This window comes from Bombina bombina, chromosome 5, assembly GCF_027579735.1.
Source record: "Bombina bombina isolate aBomBom1 chromosome 5, aBomBom1.pri, whole genome shotgun sequence".
Classification (NCBI taxonomy): Eukaryota; Metazoa; Chordata; class Amphibia; order Anura; family Bombinatoridae; genus Bombina; species Bombina bombina.
The window spans coordinates 352,128,269-352,147,328 of NC_069503.1; the positions used below are offsets into that span (position 1 = coordinate 352,128,269).

The 19,060-nt window shown below is 40.7% G+C and overlaps 1 protein-coding gene across 1 annotated transcript in view; it reads left to right on the forward strand.

The window, feature by feature from the left end:
* Positions 1-19,060, forward strand: part of LOC128660348 (serine/threonine-protein kinase 31-like) — a 119,930-nt gene that overhangs the window by 30,403 nt on the left and 70,467 nt on the right. Inside the window, exon 2 of the mRNA XM_053714150.1 lies at positions 9,145-9,264. Within this exon, the coding sequence (XP_053570125.1) occupies positions 9,145-9,264 (120 nt within the window). The remainder of the gene's footprint in view (positions 1-9,144; positions 9,265-19,060) is intronic.

Here is a 19,060-nt window from a genome sequence, read left to right on the forward strand (position 1 = left end):
TCTACTTCATGGGCTCCTGTTTCTATGAGGCGGACGTATGAGATGGTTTGGGCCGAGCAGAGAGAGAGTGTTTTTAAAGGGGTTATTTTCCTTTCGTGGCACATAGTTGGTCCCTCGTCATCTTTCTTACGTGCTGAGGACCAGCTAGTTCGTTCTGACTTTCTATTGGACTTCGGGACTCTGTCTTATTTTCCCCAGGATGAGCTGGGGAAGGGCCTTCCTACCGAGCGCTGGCTCGAGCGGTCCTTTTTGGGACAGATGGCTCTCTTATCCTGATGATTACCTTCGACATATAGTGTGCTGTTGGTTGTGAGTTGACTCCGGTGGCAGTCCTTGTTCCTTGATTGTGGGCTTGCAAGCAATTTTCGATTCCCTGATTGTCCTTCTATTCCAGAGGATCATTGACCTCTCTTAGCCGTTTGTTCCTTTTGCTGGGGCGCTATCTACGATCAGGCCAGTACCGTTCTTGCTCCTTTTTGGAGCTTAGTCTTTTTTAAGGGGTAGCATTGGGTTATTTTTCTAACTGTGCATGAATGGTCTTGACTTCTTTCTTCAATGATCTATTCTGTCTATAGATGTTTTTCTACTTGCCATTGTCCCTATGTTGTAATCTTACAAATACGTACTCCTTAGAGGAGTTTCCTTTTATTAAGGTTGTTGACAAGTTTGTTAGGGGTTTCTCCCTAGGATTGTTATTTTAAATGTTATTTTCATTTCTAATGGAAAAGGGTTTTCCTTCAGGGACTCTTGCTTTGATGTTCTTTGCACTTGGGAGGCTTGGTTGCCTTCTTTATTGTTGATGGAGGGGTTTTTTTCACTTGACTTGGGAGTCGGTGGGTTTCTAGCCTCTTCAGAGGTTATGGACGTCTTCTTGGGTCTCGGCATGAGATCTTTATGCTTCTGATAGTTGGGCGGCTATTCCGAACATTTTTTTTCTTTTTGCTTCTGTTGAAACAGCTTCGGGAGAATGGGTTGGTTGCAGGCTGTGGTGCCCTCAGATTTGGGCCGCCTCCTTTTTTGCCCTACCGTTAGCATACAGTGTCCTCTGTAGCTCCCACAATTAATGAATGCAGCTGTGGACTCTCCCTGTATTTAGAAGGAAAACATAAATTATGACTTACCAGATAATTTCCTTTTCTTCGATACAGGTAGAGTCCACAGCTCCCGCCTGTGTTGGGCGGCCCCACATTTTTTTTGTTTTCTTCTGGCACCTTTTTCACTCTGATATTTCTCCTACTGTTCCTTGTTCCATTGGCACAATGACTGGGGGATAAGGGAAGTGGGGGAGGTATTTAAGGCATTGGCTGGGGTGTCTTTGCCTCCACTTAGTGGCCAGTTTCTGTATTCCCACAAGTAATGAATGCAGCTGTAGACTCTCCCTGTATCGAAGGAAAGGAAATTTTCTGGTAAGTCATAATTTGTTATATATGTGTGTGTACATATGTATTTATGTGTGTAAATACATATGTACACACACACACACATATATATATATATATATATATATATATTTATATATATAACAGGGGGCGTATTATGGCCTAGGCCAACAAGGCCGTTGCCTAGGGCAGCAGATTTGGGAGGGGCAGCACATCTACCCTATCCTCTCTCTAAAAGCAAGCACACAGTACAGTGAGCGATAAAGTGCAGGCTTTTACAGAGAAGACAAGGCATGTGCGCTGATTAAGGTCGCTCTTCACAGGCAGTGCTCCTTTAAACCATTGCTTCATTTAGAGCTGCCGGAATTTTTGCAGTGGAAGCGCGTTCTTGGTGAGAAACTTGCCCGGGATATGCTTACAAGGTGAGGCTGGAGGAAAAGACCTTGTACCAATATGCTGCCTCCCCTTGTCAGCTGTGGTGGGTCTGCGAGCGCAATGCTTTTTGCAGGTCTTAGCAACTAACAGACTGGATGCGTCTCTGCACTGCTTAGATCAACTTGTGATGTCTAATCAGAAACTCTCAGCGCTAATATATGTTAGCTACTAATAGCTAGCTTTCTTTGCATTCATGAATTCACGGAGTAAATAGTAAACGGACACTTAAAAAGATCATTACTTCAATGACGGTAATTACAATTTATGTATGTTGTTGCATGTAAAGGGCAGCCAGTGATTGTTTCAAAGTGTATTCTTCTTTCCCTCCCTTCCTCTCTCCCTTCTGTCCATTTCTCCCTCCCTCAACTCACTCCCTCAACTCACTCCCTCCCTCAATTCCCTCGCTTCTTTCTTTCCATCCCTCCCTTCTTTCCCTCCCTCCCTTGCTCCCTTCTTTCCCTCCCTTCTTTCCCTCCACCCTTTTCTCCTCTCCCTCCCCATTCTTCTCTCTCTCTCTCTCCCTTCTTTTTTTTCTCTCCCTTTTCTCCCCTCACCTTCTTTTCTCTCCCTTCTCTCAGGGAGAAAATGTTATGAGATGTATGCAATCCAACCCACCTGTATGTAAGTGTTTTGCTAGCCCGTTTTCTTTTGAATTAATATGAAAAAAAAATGTTTACACACTGAACCAAAAAAATTATTAATGGGGAAAAAAAAGCCTAAAACCTTTGGGTGGAGGGGGTTGGTTAGCAGAATTTTGAGTGCCTAAGGCAGCACAAAACCTACATACGACACACACACACACACACATATATATATATATATATATATATATATATATATATATATATATATATATATATATACATCTTAAGAAATATGTATGTATGTATCTCTATGTTAAAGCCCTTTGCCTACCTTTTTTTTTTTCTAACACCACCTGAGAGCTCATGTCTTGAGGCCTTGTAACTTTTGTGTGTAATATTTTTTTTAATTTTTAAATGTATTGGTGTCGTCATGAGTGTCAGTGTACTGTAATGTATTTTTCTCTTGTTAAGTGTGTTCAGTCCACGGGTCATCCATTACTTATGGGATATATTCTCCTTCCCAACAGGAAGTTGCAAGAGGATCACCCAAGCAGAGCTGCTATATAGCTCCTCCCCTCACATGTCATATCCAGTCATTCTCTTGCAACCCTCAACAAAGAAGGAGGAAGCGAGAGGAGTTGGAGTTTTTACTTAATTATTCTTCAATCAAAAATTTGTTATTTTAAAATGGCACCGGAGTGTGCCGTTTTTTGTATCTCAGGCAGTATTTGGAGAAGAATCTGCCTGCGTTTTTCTATGATCTTAGCAGACGTAACTAAGATCCGCTGGCTGTTCTCGACATTCTGAGGAGTAGGGTAACTTCAGAAAGAGGGGAATAGCATGCGGGGTCCCCCGCAAATGAGGTATGTGCAGTACATTATTTTCTGGGAATGGAATTGACTAAGAAAATACTGCTGTTACCCATATGATGTAAGTACAGCCTTAAATGCAGTAGTAGCGACTGGTATCAGGCTGATAAATGTATACGCAGTTGAGTTATTTTCTAGGGACTAGAATTTGACTGAGAAAATACTGTTAATACTGAAATAATGTTTAAGCCTTATCTGCAGTGGAAGCGACTGGTAGCAGGCTTAGTGATAACTTTGCATGACATTGAAAATGTTGTTTTTAAAACGTTTACTGGCATGTTATTCGTTTTGTGAGGTACTTTGGTGATAAATATTTTTGGGCATGATTTTTTTCCACATGGCTAACGAATTTTTCTGCATAGAAACCGTTATATCAGGTCTCCCACTGTTGTAATATGAGTGGGAGGGACCTTGTTTTAGCGCCGTGTTGCGCAGTTAAAATTCTAGCACAGTCTTCCTGCTTCTTCCTCCTTGATCCAGGACGTCTCTAGAGAGCTCAGGGGTCTTCAAAATTTGTTTTTGAGGGAGGTAATCAGTCACAGCAGATCTGTGACAGTGTGTTTGACTGTGATAAAAGCATTAAATCTTAATTTGATATCCGTTTTTGGGTATTGAGGGGTTAATCATCCTTTTGCTAATGGGTGCAATCCTCTGCTAATTAATACACTTCTCGTTAAGAATTGTTGACTATAACTGAATTAGTTTTCTTTGTTATTCAACTGTGTTTTTAAAAGCGCTGCAGCGTTTTTTATATTGCTTGTAAACTTATTGAAAGTGATTTCCAAGCTTGCTAGCTTCATTGCTAGTCTGTTTAAACATGTCTGATACAGAGGAATCTGCTTGTTCATTATGTTCATAAGCCGATGTGGAGCCCAATAGAAATATGTGTACCAATTGTATTGATATTACTTTGAATAAAAGTCAATCTGTACCAATAAAGAAATTATCACCAGACAACGAGGGGGAAGTTATGCCGTCTAACTCTCCTCACGTGTCAGTACCTTCGTCTCCCGCTCGGGAGGTGCGTAAGATTGAGGCGCCAAGTACATCAAGGCCCTTACAAATCACTTTACATGATATGGCTAATGTTATGAAAGAAGTATTATACAATATGCCCGAATTAAGAGGCAAGCGCGATAGCTCTGGGTTAAGGACAGAGCGCGCTGATGACACGAGAGCCATGTCTGATACTGCGTCACAATTTGCAGAACATGAGGACGGTGAGCTTCATTCTGTCGGTGACGGTTCTGATTCGGGGAGACCGGATTCAGAAATTTCAAATTTTAAATTTAAGCTTGAGAACCTCCGCGTGTTACTAGGGGAGGTTTTAGCGGCTCTGAATGATTGCAACACGGTGGCAATCCCAGAGAAATTATGTAGGTTGGATAGATACTATGCGGTACCGGTGTGTACTGACGTTTTTCCTATACCAAAAAGGCTTACAGAAATTATTAGTAAGGAGTGGGATAGACCCGGTGTGCCCTTTTCCCCTCCTCCGATATTTAGAAAAATGTTCCCTATAGACGCCACCACACGAGACTTATGGCAGACGGTCCCTAAGGTGGAGGGAGCAGTTTCTACTTTAGCCAAGGGTACCACTATCCCGGTGGAGGATAGCTGTGCTTTCTCAGATCCAATGGATAAAAAATTAGAGGGTTACCTTAAGAAAATGTTTGTTCAACAAGGTTTTATATTGCAGCCTCTTGCATGCATTGCGCCTGTCACGGCTGCAGCAGCATTCTGGTTTGAGTCTTTGGAAGAGGCGATTCGCACAACACCATTGGATGAGACTTTGAGCAAAGTTAGAACGCTTAAACTGGCTAATGCGTTTGTTTTCGGATGCCGTAGTGCATTTAACCAAACTTACGGCTAAAAATTCTGGATTCGCCATACAGGCGCGCAGGGCGCTATGGCTTAAATCCTGGTCAGCAGATGTAACTTCTAAGTCTAAACTACTTAACATACCCTTCAAAGGGCAGACCTTATTCGGGCCCGGCTTGAAGGAAATTATTGCTGACATTACGGGAGGTAAGGGCCACACCCTTCCTCAGGACAGGGCCAAATCAAAGGCCAAACAGTCTAATTTTCGTGCCTTTCGTAACTTCAAGGCAGGAGCAGCATCAACTTCCTCCGCTCCAAAACAGGAAGGAACTACTGCTCGTTACAGACAGGGTTGGAAAGGCAACCAGTCATGGAACAAGGGCAAGCAGGCCAGAAAGCCTACTTCCGCCCCTAAGACAGCATGAAGACAGGGCCCCCACTCCGGAGACAGATCTAGTGGGGGGCAGACTTTCTCTCTTCGCCCAGGTTTGGGCAAGAGATGTTCAGGATCCCTGGACGTTGGAAGATTATATCTCAGGGATACCTTCTGGATTTCAAAACTTCTCCTCCACAAGGGAGGTTTCATCTGTCAAGGTTATCAACAAACCTAGTAAAGAAAGAGGCATTTCTACAATGTGTACAAGACCTCTTAGTGATGGGAGTGATCCACCCAGTTCCGCGAATGGAACGAGGACAAGGGTTTTACTCAAATCTATTTGTGGTTCCAAAAAAAGAGGGAACCTTCAGACCAATCTTAGACTTAAAAATCTTAAACAAATTCCTAAGGGTTCCATCGTTAAAGATGGAAACCATTCGGACCATCCTACCCATGATCCAAGAGGGTCAATATATGACCACAGTGGACTTAAAGGATGCCTACCTTCACATACCGATTGACAAAGATCATTATCGGTACCTAAGGTTTGCCTTTCTAGACAGGCATTACCAGTTTGTAGCTCTTCCTTTCGGGTTAGCTACGGCCCCAAGAATTTTTACAAAGGTTCTGGGCTCACTTCTGGCGGTACTAAGACCACGAGGCATAGCGGTGGCTCCGTACCTAGACAACATTCTGATACAAGCGTCAAGTTTTCAAAATGCAAAGTCTCATACAGAGATAGTTCTAGCATTTCTGAGGTCGCATGGGTGGAAAGTGAACGTGGAAAAGAGTTCTCTGTTACCACTCACAAGGGTTCCTTTTCTAGGGACTTATAGATTCTGTAGAGATGAAGATTTACCTGACGGAGTCCAGGTTATCAAAGATTCTCAATGCTTGCCGTGTCCTTCACTCCATTCCAAGCCCATCAGTAGCTCAGTGTATGGAAGTAATCGGCTTGATGGTCGCGGCAATGGACATAGTGCCATTTGCGCGCCTGCATCTCAGACCGCTGCAACTATGCATGCTAAGTCAGTGGAACGGGGATTACTCAGATCTGTCCCCTTTGCTACATCTGGACCAGGAGACCAGAGATTCTCTTCTCTGGTGGTTGTCACGGGTTCATCTGTCCAAAGGAATGACCTTTCGCAGACCAGATTGGACGATTGTAACAACAGATGCCAGCCTTCTAGGCTGGGGAGCAGTCTGGAACTCCCTGAAGGCTCAGGGATTGTGTACTCAGGAGGAGAAACTCCTCCCAATCAACATTCTAGAATTAAGAGCAATATTCAATGCTCTTCTAGCTTGGCCTCAGTTAGCAACACTGAGGTTCATCAGGTTTCAGTCGGACAACATCACGACTGTGGCTTACATCAATCATCAAGGGGGAATCAGGAGTTCCCTAGCGATGTTGGAAGTCTCGAAGATAATTCGCTGGGCAGAGTCACACTCTTACCACCTGTCAGCGATCTACATCCCAGGTGTGGAGAACTGGGAAGCGGATTTTCTAAGTCGCCAGACTTTTCATCCGGGGGAGTGGGAACTACACCCGGAGGTATTTGCTCAACTGATTCGTCGTTGGGGCAAACCGGATCTGGATCTTATGGCATCTCGCCAGAACGCCAAGCTTCCTCGTTACGGATCCAGGTCCAGGGACCCAGGAGCGGTGCTGGTAGATGCGCTAGCAGCCCCTTGGGTTTTCAACATAGCTTATGTGTTTCCACCTTTTCCGTTGCTACCTCGACTGATTGCCAGGATCAAACAGGAGAGAGCATCGGTGATTCTGATAGCGGCTGCGTGACCACGCAGGACCTGGTATGCAGACCTAGTGGACATGTCGTCCTGTCCACCATGGTCTCTACCTCTGAGGCAGGACCTTCTAATTCAGGGTCCTTTCAACCATCCAAACCTAATTTCTCTGAGGCTGACTGCTTGGAAATTGAACGCTTGATTCTATCAAAGCGTGTGTTTTCGGATTCGGTTATTGATACACTGATACAGGCTCGAAAACCTGTTACCAGAAAAATTTACCATAAGATATGGCGTAAATATTTATATTGGTGTGAATCCAAGAGTTACTCATGGAGTAAGGTTAGGATTCCTAGGATATTGTCTTTTCTACAAGAGGGTTTAGAAAAGGGCTTATCCGCTAGTTCACTAAAGGGACAGATTTCTGCTCTGTCTATTCTTTTACACAAGCGTCTGGCAGAGAATCCAGACGTCCAGGCTTTTTGTCAGGCTTTGGCTAGGATTAAGCCTGTGTTTAAAGCTGTTGCTCCTCCGTGGAGCTTAAACTTGGTTCTTAAAGTTCTTCAGGGTGTTCCGTTTGAACCCCTTCATTCCATTGATATTAAGCTTTTATCTTGGAAAGTTCTGTTTTTGATGGCTATTTCCTCGGCTCGAAGAGTCTCTGAGTTATCTGCCTTACATTGTGATTCTCCTTATCTGATCTTTCATTCAGACATGGTAGTCCTGCGTACTAAACCTGGGTTTAGGAATATCAATCAAGAGATTGTTGTTCCATCATTGTGTCCTAATCCTTCTTCAAAGAAGGAACGTCTTTTGCATAATCTAGACGTGGTCCGTGCCCTGAAGTTCTACTTACAGGCAACTAAAGATTTTCGGCAAACTTCTTCCCTGTTTGTCGTTTAGTCTGGACAGAGGAGAGGTCAAAAGGCTTGGCTACCTCTCTCTCTTTTTGGCTTCGTAGCATAATACGTTTAGCCTATGAGACTGCTGGACAGCAGCCTCCTGAAAGAATTACAGCTCATTCCACTAGAGCTGTGGCTTCCACTTGGGCCTTTAAAAATGAGGCCTCTGTTGAACAGATTTGCAAGGCTGCAACTTGGTCTTCACTTCATACTTTTTCCAAATTTTACAAATTTGACACTTTTGCTTCTTCGGAGGCTGTTTTTGGGAGAAAGGTTCTACAGGCAGTAGTTCCTTCTGTTTAATGTTCCTGCCTTGTCCCTCCCTTCATCCGTGTACTTTAGCTTTGGTATTGGTATCCCATAAGTAATGGATGACCCGTGGACTGAACACACTTAACAAGAGAAAACATAATTTATGCTTACCTGATAAATTTATTTCTCTTGTAGTGTGTTCAGTCCACGGCCCGCCCTGTCTTTTTGAGGCAGGTTCTAAATTTTAAATTATAACTCCAGTCACCACTACACCCTATAGTTTCTCCTTTCTCGTCTTGTTTCGGTCGAATGACTGGATATGACATGTGAGGGGAGGAGCTATATAGCAGCTCTGCTTGGGTGATCCTCTTGCAACTTCCTGTTGGGAAGGAGAATATATCCCATAAGTAATGGATGACCCGTGGACTGAACACACTACAAGAGAAATAAATTTATCAGGTAAGCATAAATTATGTTTTGATGTTTTGTGCAACTTTTTTTGTTTAATAAAACAGTTAACCAGAGCTCTAAAGACACAGTAATCATTCTAGCATAAATCTGATTGCAGTCAAGCAATCGCGTTTACTTTCAACTCATATTATCAGCAGTATACCCTGCAAGCACAAACATCCGGGATAAACTCCTTATCGCTTGAGCATAACTGTTAGCGCTCCACTCATAATCTGGCCCTTTGTAGGCTATATTTGTTACTCATAGTACTGAATTAATATAACCTTTTTTAATGGTATAATTTATCAAAACTCTATCCTTGAATTCTAGGCACAAAGAAGTTCTTCCTCTTCAGTAAGTTTTCCACACCTAAGGGCTCCTGAATTGACTATGGGACATCCAGCTTCCATGTCATCTGATATGTATGCTTATGGATGCATTCTTTTATGGGTATGTTGTTTGTCTTTATTGCTAAATTTACCACAAACTTTTTGATTAAACGGACACTAAAGTTATGATTCCGATAAGGCATGCAATTTTTTTAAAAAAAATCACAATTTACTTTCATTATCGCTTTACACTTTGGCACCAACTCCTACTAAGCATGTGAAAAAGTTCACAGTATATGTTTGTGTGATTTGTCCAAAAAATTGAATTGTCTTTGTATTATGTATTTGTTGATTATACAATTTCTACTCTAATTAATGATCCTTTACGTTTAACACTGTATAAGGATAATTCTATGTTAACTAAGCATAGTATGTAAGAAAGCATTGCAGTATAAATCATTATCCTGATGTTCCTGTTATTTCCTCTGCAAATGACCTTTTCCCTATCGTCCAGACCTTTAGTACATACTGCAGTTATCATAAAATTGTCTGTGTATAGGGCTGTGTATGTGTCTCAAATATCACCTTCCTCTTATTGACAATAGAAAAGGAGACCATAAATTTTAATTTCATCAGGCAAATTTCCCAAGAGATTAAATACATACATTTAAGATTATTAGTAGCACAAAATAACCATGCCTACAAATTATACATATACAATATCTATTTAAAATTACATATATATATATATATATATATATATATATATATATATATATATATATATATATATATATATACACATATTTAGACATGTATATGTTAAAGCCTTTGCCTTTGTTTTCCAACATCTTTCAGCCCTTATGACTTTTTTGGTGCAATTTAAAAAAAAAAAATATTTTATAAGATAGTGTTATGAGTGTAACTGTACTTTTCAATGTATTTCCTTCTTAAAGGATTACTTTCTGTTATAATTTTAAAGCTAAACAACTAACATATTAAAGTTAATAAACATTAATTAAAACCTACTGACCTATATTTTCTCCAAAACGAAGTTTCATAACGTTCTAAAAGTTATATCTTTTATTCGCCGATGATGTCACGTTATCCTGCCCACTATTTTCAGCACTGCATGTTCAAAATACTTAAACCAATAACTTTGTGTTTAAAGCGCCATTTTGAAACCTAGGTATTGTAAACGGATTGGTACAGAGCAAAGGATACCCACGGAGTGGGTTTGGAAAACAATTAAATTTGCAGACAAGATTTCTGATATACGGTAGAGATATGTTAATGAAATGCTATTGATAAAAAGCATATTTGGGGTAGTTAGTTAGTAACAGGCATAGAAAATATTTACTTACAGTGGCCCTTTAATATAAGGAGAGTCCACGGCATCATTCCTTACTGTTGGGAAATACTGAACCGGGCCACCAGGAGGAGGCAAAGACACCCCGATCCCCCAGTCATTCTTTGCCTTTCGTCACAGGAGGATGGCAGAGAAGTGTCAGAGTAGTTCCTTAGGAGGGGTATCTGTCCTTCGATTCGGGACTGGAGATTTAAGTAGTCTTGTCAGCCTCTCAGTGAGAGCATTGACGAAAATTAGAGTCTGGAGATGCAGGGAGAGTCTTTCTGCAAACCCATCCAGACTGCCTGCTAGCAGCTCCTAAGCAATCAGTGTTGACGAGTTTCACTGCCTGCTCGTTTTATTCACTCAAGTCCATGTCAGGAGTGATGCTACAAGACTCTCACACTTGAGAAGCTGTGTTTCTGTTCCACAGCATGGATTCTAGTAAGATCATTTCAATTTTTACTTATGTTGAAAGCGGGTCAAGGTGTGTGGCTCCTTTTACCTTATAGAATTATGGGTTAATATCTCCTGAGGGGGATTATTGAACAATTGGTATTAATCAAATGTGATGCTTTGATTTTATGCTGCTTTATGTGTGTGATTTTTTTGGGGGCTCATAGACTGTTTGTTATATGGCTGGAACGCGCAGGTTTTTACTTTTACTTTGAATGCTTTGGAGCTTGGCGTGCTTTTTCTCATAGCAGGGTGGACCTGCCTTGCGCACCATGTGACCGGGAGTGGTCTCACTATCTTTTCCTCTTTCCCGACCGAGCTGACTGTCGGAGAAGATGCTTTTTCTCTGTATTGTCTGGGTCTAGGTGGTGGTGACTGCCCCAGCCATTGGGAGTATAAAGGTGCCGTTTTTTGAGAAATAAAAAAGATTGTACTATTTTCTGTGTCCTATTGTCATTAGCTTAAACTATGGAGGATTCTGAGTTACTTGAGGATACTTCCTCTATTCCAAATAGTAATACCTGTTTATATTGTGAGGAGGCCTTGGTCAATATGGATTACCAACTTATAATGCTTAATTAATAACTACCAGGGATATAATCACAATAACCAGTTTATGTACAGTTCTGAAAGAGTTCACTATAATAACTGACTTATAAACCTGGAGTATAAAACCCTGTCTAGTAAATAAATGTTCTTTCATGTAATTGGCAAGAGTCCATGAGCTAGTGAGGTATGGGATATACAATCCTACCAGGAGGGAAAAAGTTTCCCAAACCTCAAAATGCCTATAAATACACCCCTCACCACACCCACAATTCAGTTTTACTAACGTTGCCTCCTATGGAGGTGGTGAAGTAAGTTTGTGCTAAGATTTCTACGTTGATATGCGCTTCTCAGCATTTTGAAGCCCGATTCCTCTCAGAGTACAGTGAATGTCAGAGGGATGTGAAGGGAGTATCGCCTATTAAATGTAATGGTTTTCCTCACGGGAGATCTATTTCATAGGTTCTCTGTTATCGGTCGTAGAGATTCATCTCCTGCCTCCCTTTTCAGATCGACGATATACTCTCATATTCCATTACCTCTACTGATAACCATTTCAGTACTGGTTTGGCTATCTGCTATATGTGGATGGGTGTCTTTTGGTAAGTATGTTTTCATTACTTAAGACACTCTCAGCTATGGTTTGGCACTTTATGTATTTATATAAAGTTCTAAATATATGTATTGTACTTTTATTTGCCATGATTCAGGTTTCAGTATATTTCCTTTTGCAGACTGTCAGTTTCATATTTGGGAAATGCATTTTTCTTTCATGTAATTAGCAAGAGTCCATGAGCTAGTGACGTATGGGATATACATTCCTACCAGGAGGGGCAAAGTTTCCCAAACCTCAAAATGCCTATAAATACACCCCTCACCACACCCACAAATCAGTTTTACAAACTTTGCCTCCTATGGAGGTGGTGAAGTAAGTTTGTGCTAGATTCTACGTTGATATGCGCTCCGCAACAGGTTGGAGCCCGGTTTTCCTCTCAGCGTGCAGTGAATGTCAGAGGGATGTGAGGATAGTATTGCCTATTTGAATGCAATGATCTCCTTCTACGGGGTCTATTTCATAGGTTCTCTGTTATCGGTCGTAGAGATTCATCTCTTACCTCCCTTTTCAGATCGACGATATACTCTTATATATATACCATTACCTCTGCTGATTTTCGTTTCAGTACTGGTTTGGCTTTCTACAACATGTAGACGAGTGTCCTGGGGTAAGTAAGTCTTATTTTCTGTGACACTCTAAGCTATGGTTGGGCGCTTTTTTTATAAAGTTCTAAATATATGTATTCAAACATTTATTTGCCTTGACTCAGGATGTTCAACATTCCTTATTTTCAGACAGTCAGTTTCATATTTGGGATAATGCATTTGAATCAATCATTTTTTCTTACCTTAAAAAATTTGACTTTTTACCTGTGGGCTGTTAGGCTCGCGGGGGCTGAAAATGCTTCATTTTATTGCGTCATTCTTGGCGCAGACTTTTTTGGCGCAAAAAATCTTTTCTGTTTCCGGCGTCATACGTGTCGCCGGAAGTTGCGTCATTTTTTGACGTTCTTTTGTTCCGATCAGCCAATAGAATGCGAGCTCAATCTGATTGGCTGATTGGATCAGCCAATCGGATTGAACTTGATTCTGATTGGCTGATTCCATCAGCCAATCAGAATATTCCTACCTTAATTCCGATCAGCCAATCGGAATTCGAGGGACGCCATCTTGGATGACGTCCCTTAAAGGAACCGTCATTCTGCAGTTGGACGTCGCCGGAAGAAGATGGGTCCGCGGTGGAGGTCTTCAGGATGGAGCCGGTCGTCATCGGATGAAGATAGAAGATGCCGCTTGGATCAAGATGGTTGCCAGTCCGGATCGCCTCTTCTTCCCGGATAGGATGAAGACTTTGGAGCCTCTTCTGGACCTCTTCAGGCACCAGATGATGGATCGCCAACCCCCGCTTGGGTTGGATGAAGATTTTGGAGCCAGGACGGATCGGTGATACCTGGTGAGGTGAAGACAAGGTAGGATGATCTTCAGGGGCTTAGTGTTAGGTTTATTTAAGGGGGTTTGGGTTAGATTAGGGGTATGTGGGTGGTGGGTTGTAATGTTGGGGGGCTTGGGTATTGTATGTTTTTTTTTACAGGCAAAAGAGCTGAACTTCTTGGGGCATGCAGCGCAAAGGGCCCTGTTCAGGGCTGGTAAGGTAAAAGAGCTTTGAACTTTAGTAATTTAGAATAGGGTAGGGCATTTTTTTATTTTGGGGGGCTTTGTTATTTTATTAGGGGGCTTAGAGTAGGTGTAATTAGTTTAAAATTGTTGAAATATTTTTCTTATGTTTGTAAATATTTTTTTATTTTTTGTAACTTAGTTCTTTTTTATTTTTTGTACTTTAGCTAGTTTATTTAATTGTATTTATTTGTAGCAATTGTATTTAATTTATTGATAGTGTAGTGTTAGGTTAATTGTAGGTAATTGTAGGTAGTTTATTTAATTAATTTATTGATAGTCTAGTGTTAGGTTTATTTGTAACTTAGGTTAGGATTTATTTTACAGGTAAATTTGTAAATTATTTTAACTATTTTAGCTATTAAATAGTTCTTAACTATTTAATAGCTATTGTACCTGGTTAAAATAAATACAAAGTTAACTGTAAAATAAATATAAATCCTAAAATAGCTCTAATATAATTATAATTTATATTGTAGCTATATTAGGATTTATTTTACAGGTAAGTATTTAGCTTTAAATAGGAATAATTTATTTAATAAGAGTTAATTAATTTCGTTAGATTAAATTTTATTTAACTTAGGGGGGTGTTAGTGTTAGGGTTAGACTTAGCTTTAGGGGTTAATACATTTATTAGAATAGCGGCGAGATTCGGTCGGCAGATTAGGGGTTAATAATTGAAGTTAGGTGTCGGCGATGTTAGGGAGGGCAGATTAGGGGTTAATACTATTTATGATAGGGTTAGTGAGGCGGATTAGGGGTTAATAACTTTATTATAGTAGCGCTCAGGTCCGGTCGGCAGATTAGGGGTTAATAAATATAATACAAGGGTCGGCGGTGTTAGGGGCAGCAGATTAAGGGTACATAAGGATAACGTAGGTGGCGGTCGGCAGATTAGGGGTTAAAAAAATTTTTTTCGAGTGTCGGCGATGTGGGGGGACCTCGGTTTAGGGGTACATAGGTAGTTTATGGGTGTTAGTGTACTTTAGAGCACAGTAGTTAAGAGCTTTATAAACCGGCGTTAGCCCAGAAAGCTCTTAACTACTGACTTTTTTCCTGTGGCTGGAGTTTTGTCGTTAGATGTCTAACGCTCACTTCAGAAACGACTCTAAATACCGGAGTTAGAGAAATCCCATTGAAAAGATAGGATACGCAATTGACGTTAGGGGATCTGCGGTATGGAAAAGTCGCGGCTGAAAAGTGAGCGTTAGACCCTATTTTGAGTGACTCCAAATACCGGCGGTAGCCTAAAACCAGCGTTAGGAGCCTCTAACGCTGGTTTTCACAGCTAACGCCAAACTCTAAATCTAGGCCAGAGTGTTCCTGATAACATAAGAGATTTTGTTGCTGAATCTATTAAGAAGGCTATGTCTGTTATTCCTCCTTCTAGTAAACATAAAAAGTCTTTTAAAACTTCTCTTTATCCAGATGAATTTTTAAATGAACATCATCATTCTGATTCTAATGATTCTTCTGGTTCAGAGGATTCTGTTTCAGAGGTTGATGCTGATAAATCTTCATATTTATTTAAAATGGAATTTATTCGTTCTTTACTTAAAGAAGTCCTAATTGCATTAGAAATTGAGGATTCTGGTCCTCTTGATACTAAATCTAAACGTTTAGACAAGGTCTTTAAATCTCCTGTAGTTATTCCAGAAGTTTTTCCTGTTCCTGGTGCTATTTCTGAAGTAATTTCCAGGGAATGGAATAATTTGGGTAATTCATTGACTCCTTCTAAACGTTTTAAGCAATTATATCCTGTGCCGTCTGACAGATTAGAGTTTTGGGACAAAATCCCTAAAGTTGATGGGGCTATCTCTACCCTTGCTAAACGTACTACTATTCCTACGGCAGATGGTACTTCCTTTAAGGATCCTTTAGATAGGAACATTGAATCCTTTCTAAGAAAAGCTTATTTGTGTTCAGGTAATCTTCTTAGACCTGCTATATCTTTGGCGGATGTTGCTGCAGCTTCAACATTTTGGTTGGAAACTTTAGAGCAACAAGTAACAGATCATGATTCTCATAACATTATTATTCTTCTTCAACATGCTAATAATTTTATCTGTAATGCCATTTTTGATATTATCAGAGTTGATGTCAGGTTTATGTCTCTAGCTATTTTAGCTAGAAGAGCTTTATGGCTTAAAACTTGGAATGCTGATATGTCTTCTAAATCGACTCTACTTTCCCTTTCTTTCCAGGGTAATAAATTATTTGGTTCTCAGTTGGATTCTATTATCTCAACTGTTACTGGTGGGAAAGGAACTTTTTTACCACAGGATAAAAAATCTAAGGGTAAAAACAGGGCTAATAATCGTTTTCGTTCCTTTCGTTTCAACAAAGAACAAAAGCCTGATCCTTCATCCTCAGCAGCAGTTTCAGTTTGGAAACCATCTCCAGTCTGGAATAAATCCAAGCCTTCTAGAAAAGCAAAGCCAGCTTCTAAGTCCACATGAAGGTGCGGCCCTCATTCCAGCCCAGCTGGTAGGGGGCAGATTACGTTTTTTCAAAGAAATTTGGATCAATTCTGTTCACAATCTTTGGATTCAGAACATTATTTCAGAAGGGTACAGTATTGGTTTCAAGATAAGACCTCCTGCAAAGAGATTTTTTCTTTCCCGTGTCCCAGTAAACCCAGCGAAAGCTCAAGCATTTCTGAAATGTGTTTCAGATCTAGAGTTGGCTGGAGTAATTATGCCAGTTCCAGTTCTGGAACAGGGGCTGGGGTTTTATTTGAATCTCTTCATTGTACCAAAGAAGGAGAATTCCTTCAGACCAGTTCTGGATCTAAAAATATTGAATCGTTATGTAAGGATACCAACATTCAAAATGGTAACTGTAAGGACTATCCTGCCTTTTGTTCAGCAAGGGCATTATATGTCTACAATAGATTTACAGGATGCATATCTGCATATTCCGATTCATCCAGCTCACTATCAGTTTCTGAGATTCTCTTTCCTAGACAAGCATTACCAGTTTGTGGCTCTGCCGTTTGGCCTAGCAACAGCTCCAAGAATTTTTACAAAGGTTCTCGGTGCCCTTCTATCTGTAATCAGAGAACAGGGTATTGTGGTATTTCCTTATTTGGACGATATCTTGGTACTTGCTCAGTCTTCACATTTAGCAGAATTTCATACAAATCGACTTTTGTTGTTTCTTCAAAATCATGGTTGGAGGATCAATTCACTAAAAAGTTCATTGATTCCTCAGACAAGGGTAACCTTTTTGGGTTTCCAGATAGATTCAGTGTCCATGACTCTGTCTTTGACAGACAAGAGACGTCTAAAATTGATTTCAGTTTGTCGAAACCTTCAGTCACAATCATTCCCTTCGGTAGCCTTATGCATGGAAATTCTAGGTCTTATGACTGCTGCATCGGACGCGATCCCCTTTGCTCGTTTTCACATGCGACCTCTTCAGCTCTGTATGCTGAACCAATGGTGCAGGGATTACACAAAGATATCTCAATTAATATCTTTAAAACCGATTGTACGACACTCTCTGACGTGGTGGACAGATCACCATCGTTTAGTTCAGGGGGCTTCTTTTGTTCTTCCGACCTGGACTGTAATTTCAACAGATGCAAGTCTTACAGGTTGGGGAGCTGTGTGGGGGTCTCTGACAGCACAAGGGGTTTGGGAATCTCAGGAGGTGAGATTACCGATCAATATTTTGGAACTCCGTGCAATTTTCAGAGCTCTTCAGTTTTGGCCTCTTCTGAAGAGAGAATCGTTCATTTGTTTTCAGACAGACAATGTCACAACTGTGGCATACATCAATCATCAAGGAGGGACTCACAGTCCTCTGGCTATGAAAGAAGTATCTCGAATTCTGGTTTGGGCGGAATCCAGCTCCTGTCTAATCTCTGCGGTTCATATTCCAGGAATAGACAATTGGGAAGCCGATTATCTCAGTCGCCAAACGTTGCATCCGGGCGGAATGGTCTCTTCACCAAGAGGTATTTCTTCAGATTGTTCAAATGTGGGAACTTCCAGAAATAGATCTGATGGCTTCTCATCTAAACAAGAAACTTCCCAGGTATCTGTCCAGATCCCGGGATCCTCAGGCGGAGGCAGTGGATGCATTATCACTTCCTTGGAAGTATCCTGCCTATATCTTTCCGCCTCTAGTTCTTCCAAGAGTAATCTCCAAGATTCTGAAGGAATGCTCGTTTGTTCTGCTGGTAGCTCCAGCATGGCCTCACAGGTTTTGGTATGCGGATCTTGTCCGGATAGCCTCTTGCCAACCGTGGACTCTTCCGTTAAGACCAGACTTTCTGTCGCAAGGTCCTTTTTTCCATCAGGATCTCAAATCCTTAAATTTAAAGGTATGGAGATTGAACGCTTGATTCTTGGTCAAAGAGGTTTCTCTGACTCTGTGATTAATACTATGTTACAGGCTCGTAAATCTGTATCTAGAGAGATATATTATAGAGTCTGGAAGACTTATATTTCTTGGTGTCTTTCTCATCATTTTTCCTGGCATTCTTTTAGAATTCTGAGAATTTTACAGTTTCTTCAGGATGGTTTAGATAAAGGTTTGTCCGCAAGTTCCTTGAAAGGTCAAATCTCTGCTCTTTCTGTTCTTTTTCACAGAAAGATTGCTAATCTTCCTGATATTCATTGTTTTGTACAAGCCTTGGTTCGTATAAAACCTGTCATTAAGTCAATTTCTCCTCCTTGGAGTTTGAATTTGGTTCTGGGGGCTCTTCAAGCTCCTCCGTTTGAACCTATGCATTCATTGGACATTAAATTACTTTCTTGGAAAGTTTTGTTCCTTTTGGCCATCTCTTCTGCCAGAAGAGTCTCTGAATTGTCTGCTCTTTCTTGTGAGTCTCCTTTTCTGATTTTTCATCAGGATAAGGCGGTGTTGCAAACTTCTTTTGAATTTTTACCTAAGGTTGTGAATTCCAACAACATTAGTAGAGAAATTGTAGTTCCTTCATTATGCCCTAATCCTAAGAATTCTAAGGAGAAATCATTGCATTCTTTGGATGTTGTTAGAGCTTTGAAATATTATGTTGAAGCTACTAAGACTTTCCGAAAGACTTCTAGTCTATTTGTCATCTTTTCCAGTTCTAGAAAAGACCAGAAAGCTTCTGCCATTTCTTTGGCATCTTGGTTGAAATCTTTAATTCATCATGCCTATGTTGAGTCGGGTAAAACTCCGCCTCAGAGGATTACAGCTCATTCTACTAGGTCAGTTTCTACTTCCTGGGTGTTTAGGAATGAAGCTTCGGTTGATCAGATTTGCAAAGCAGCAACTTGGACTTCTTTGCATACTTTTACTAAATTCTACCATTTTGATGTGTTTTCTTCTTCTGAAGCAGTTTTTG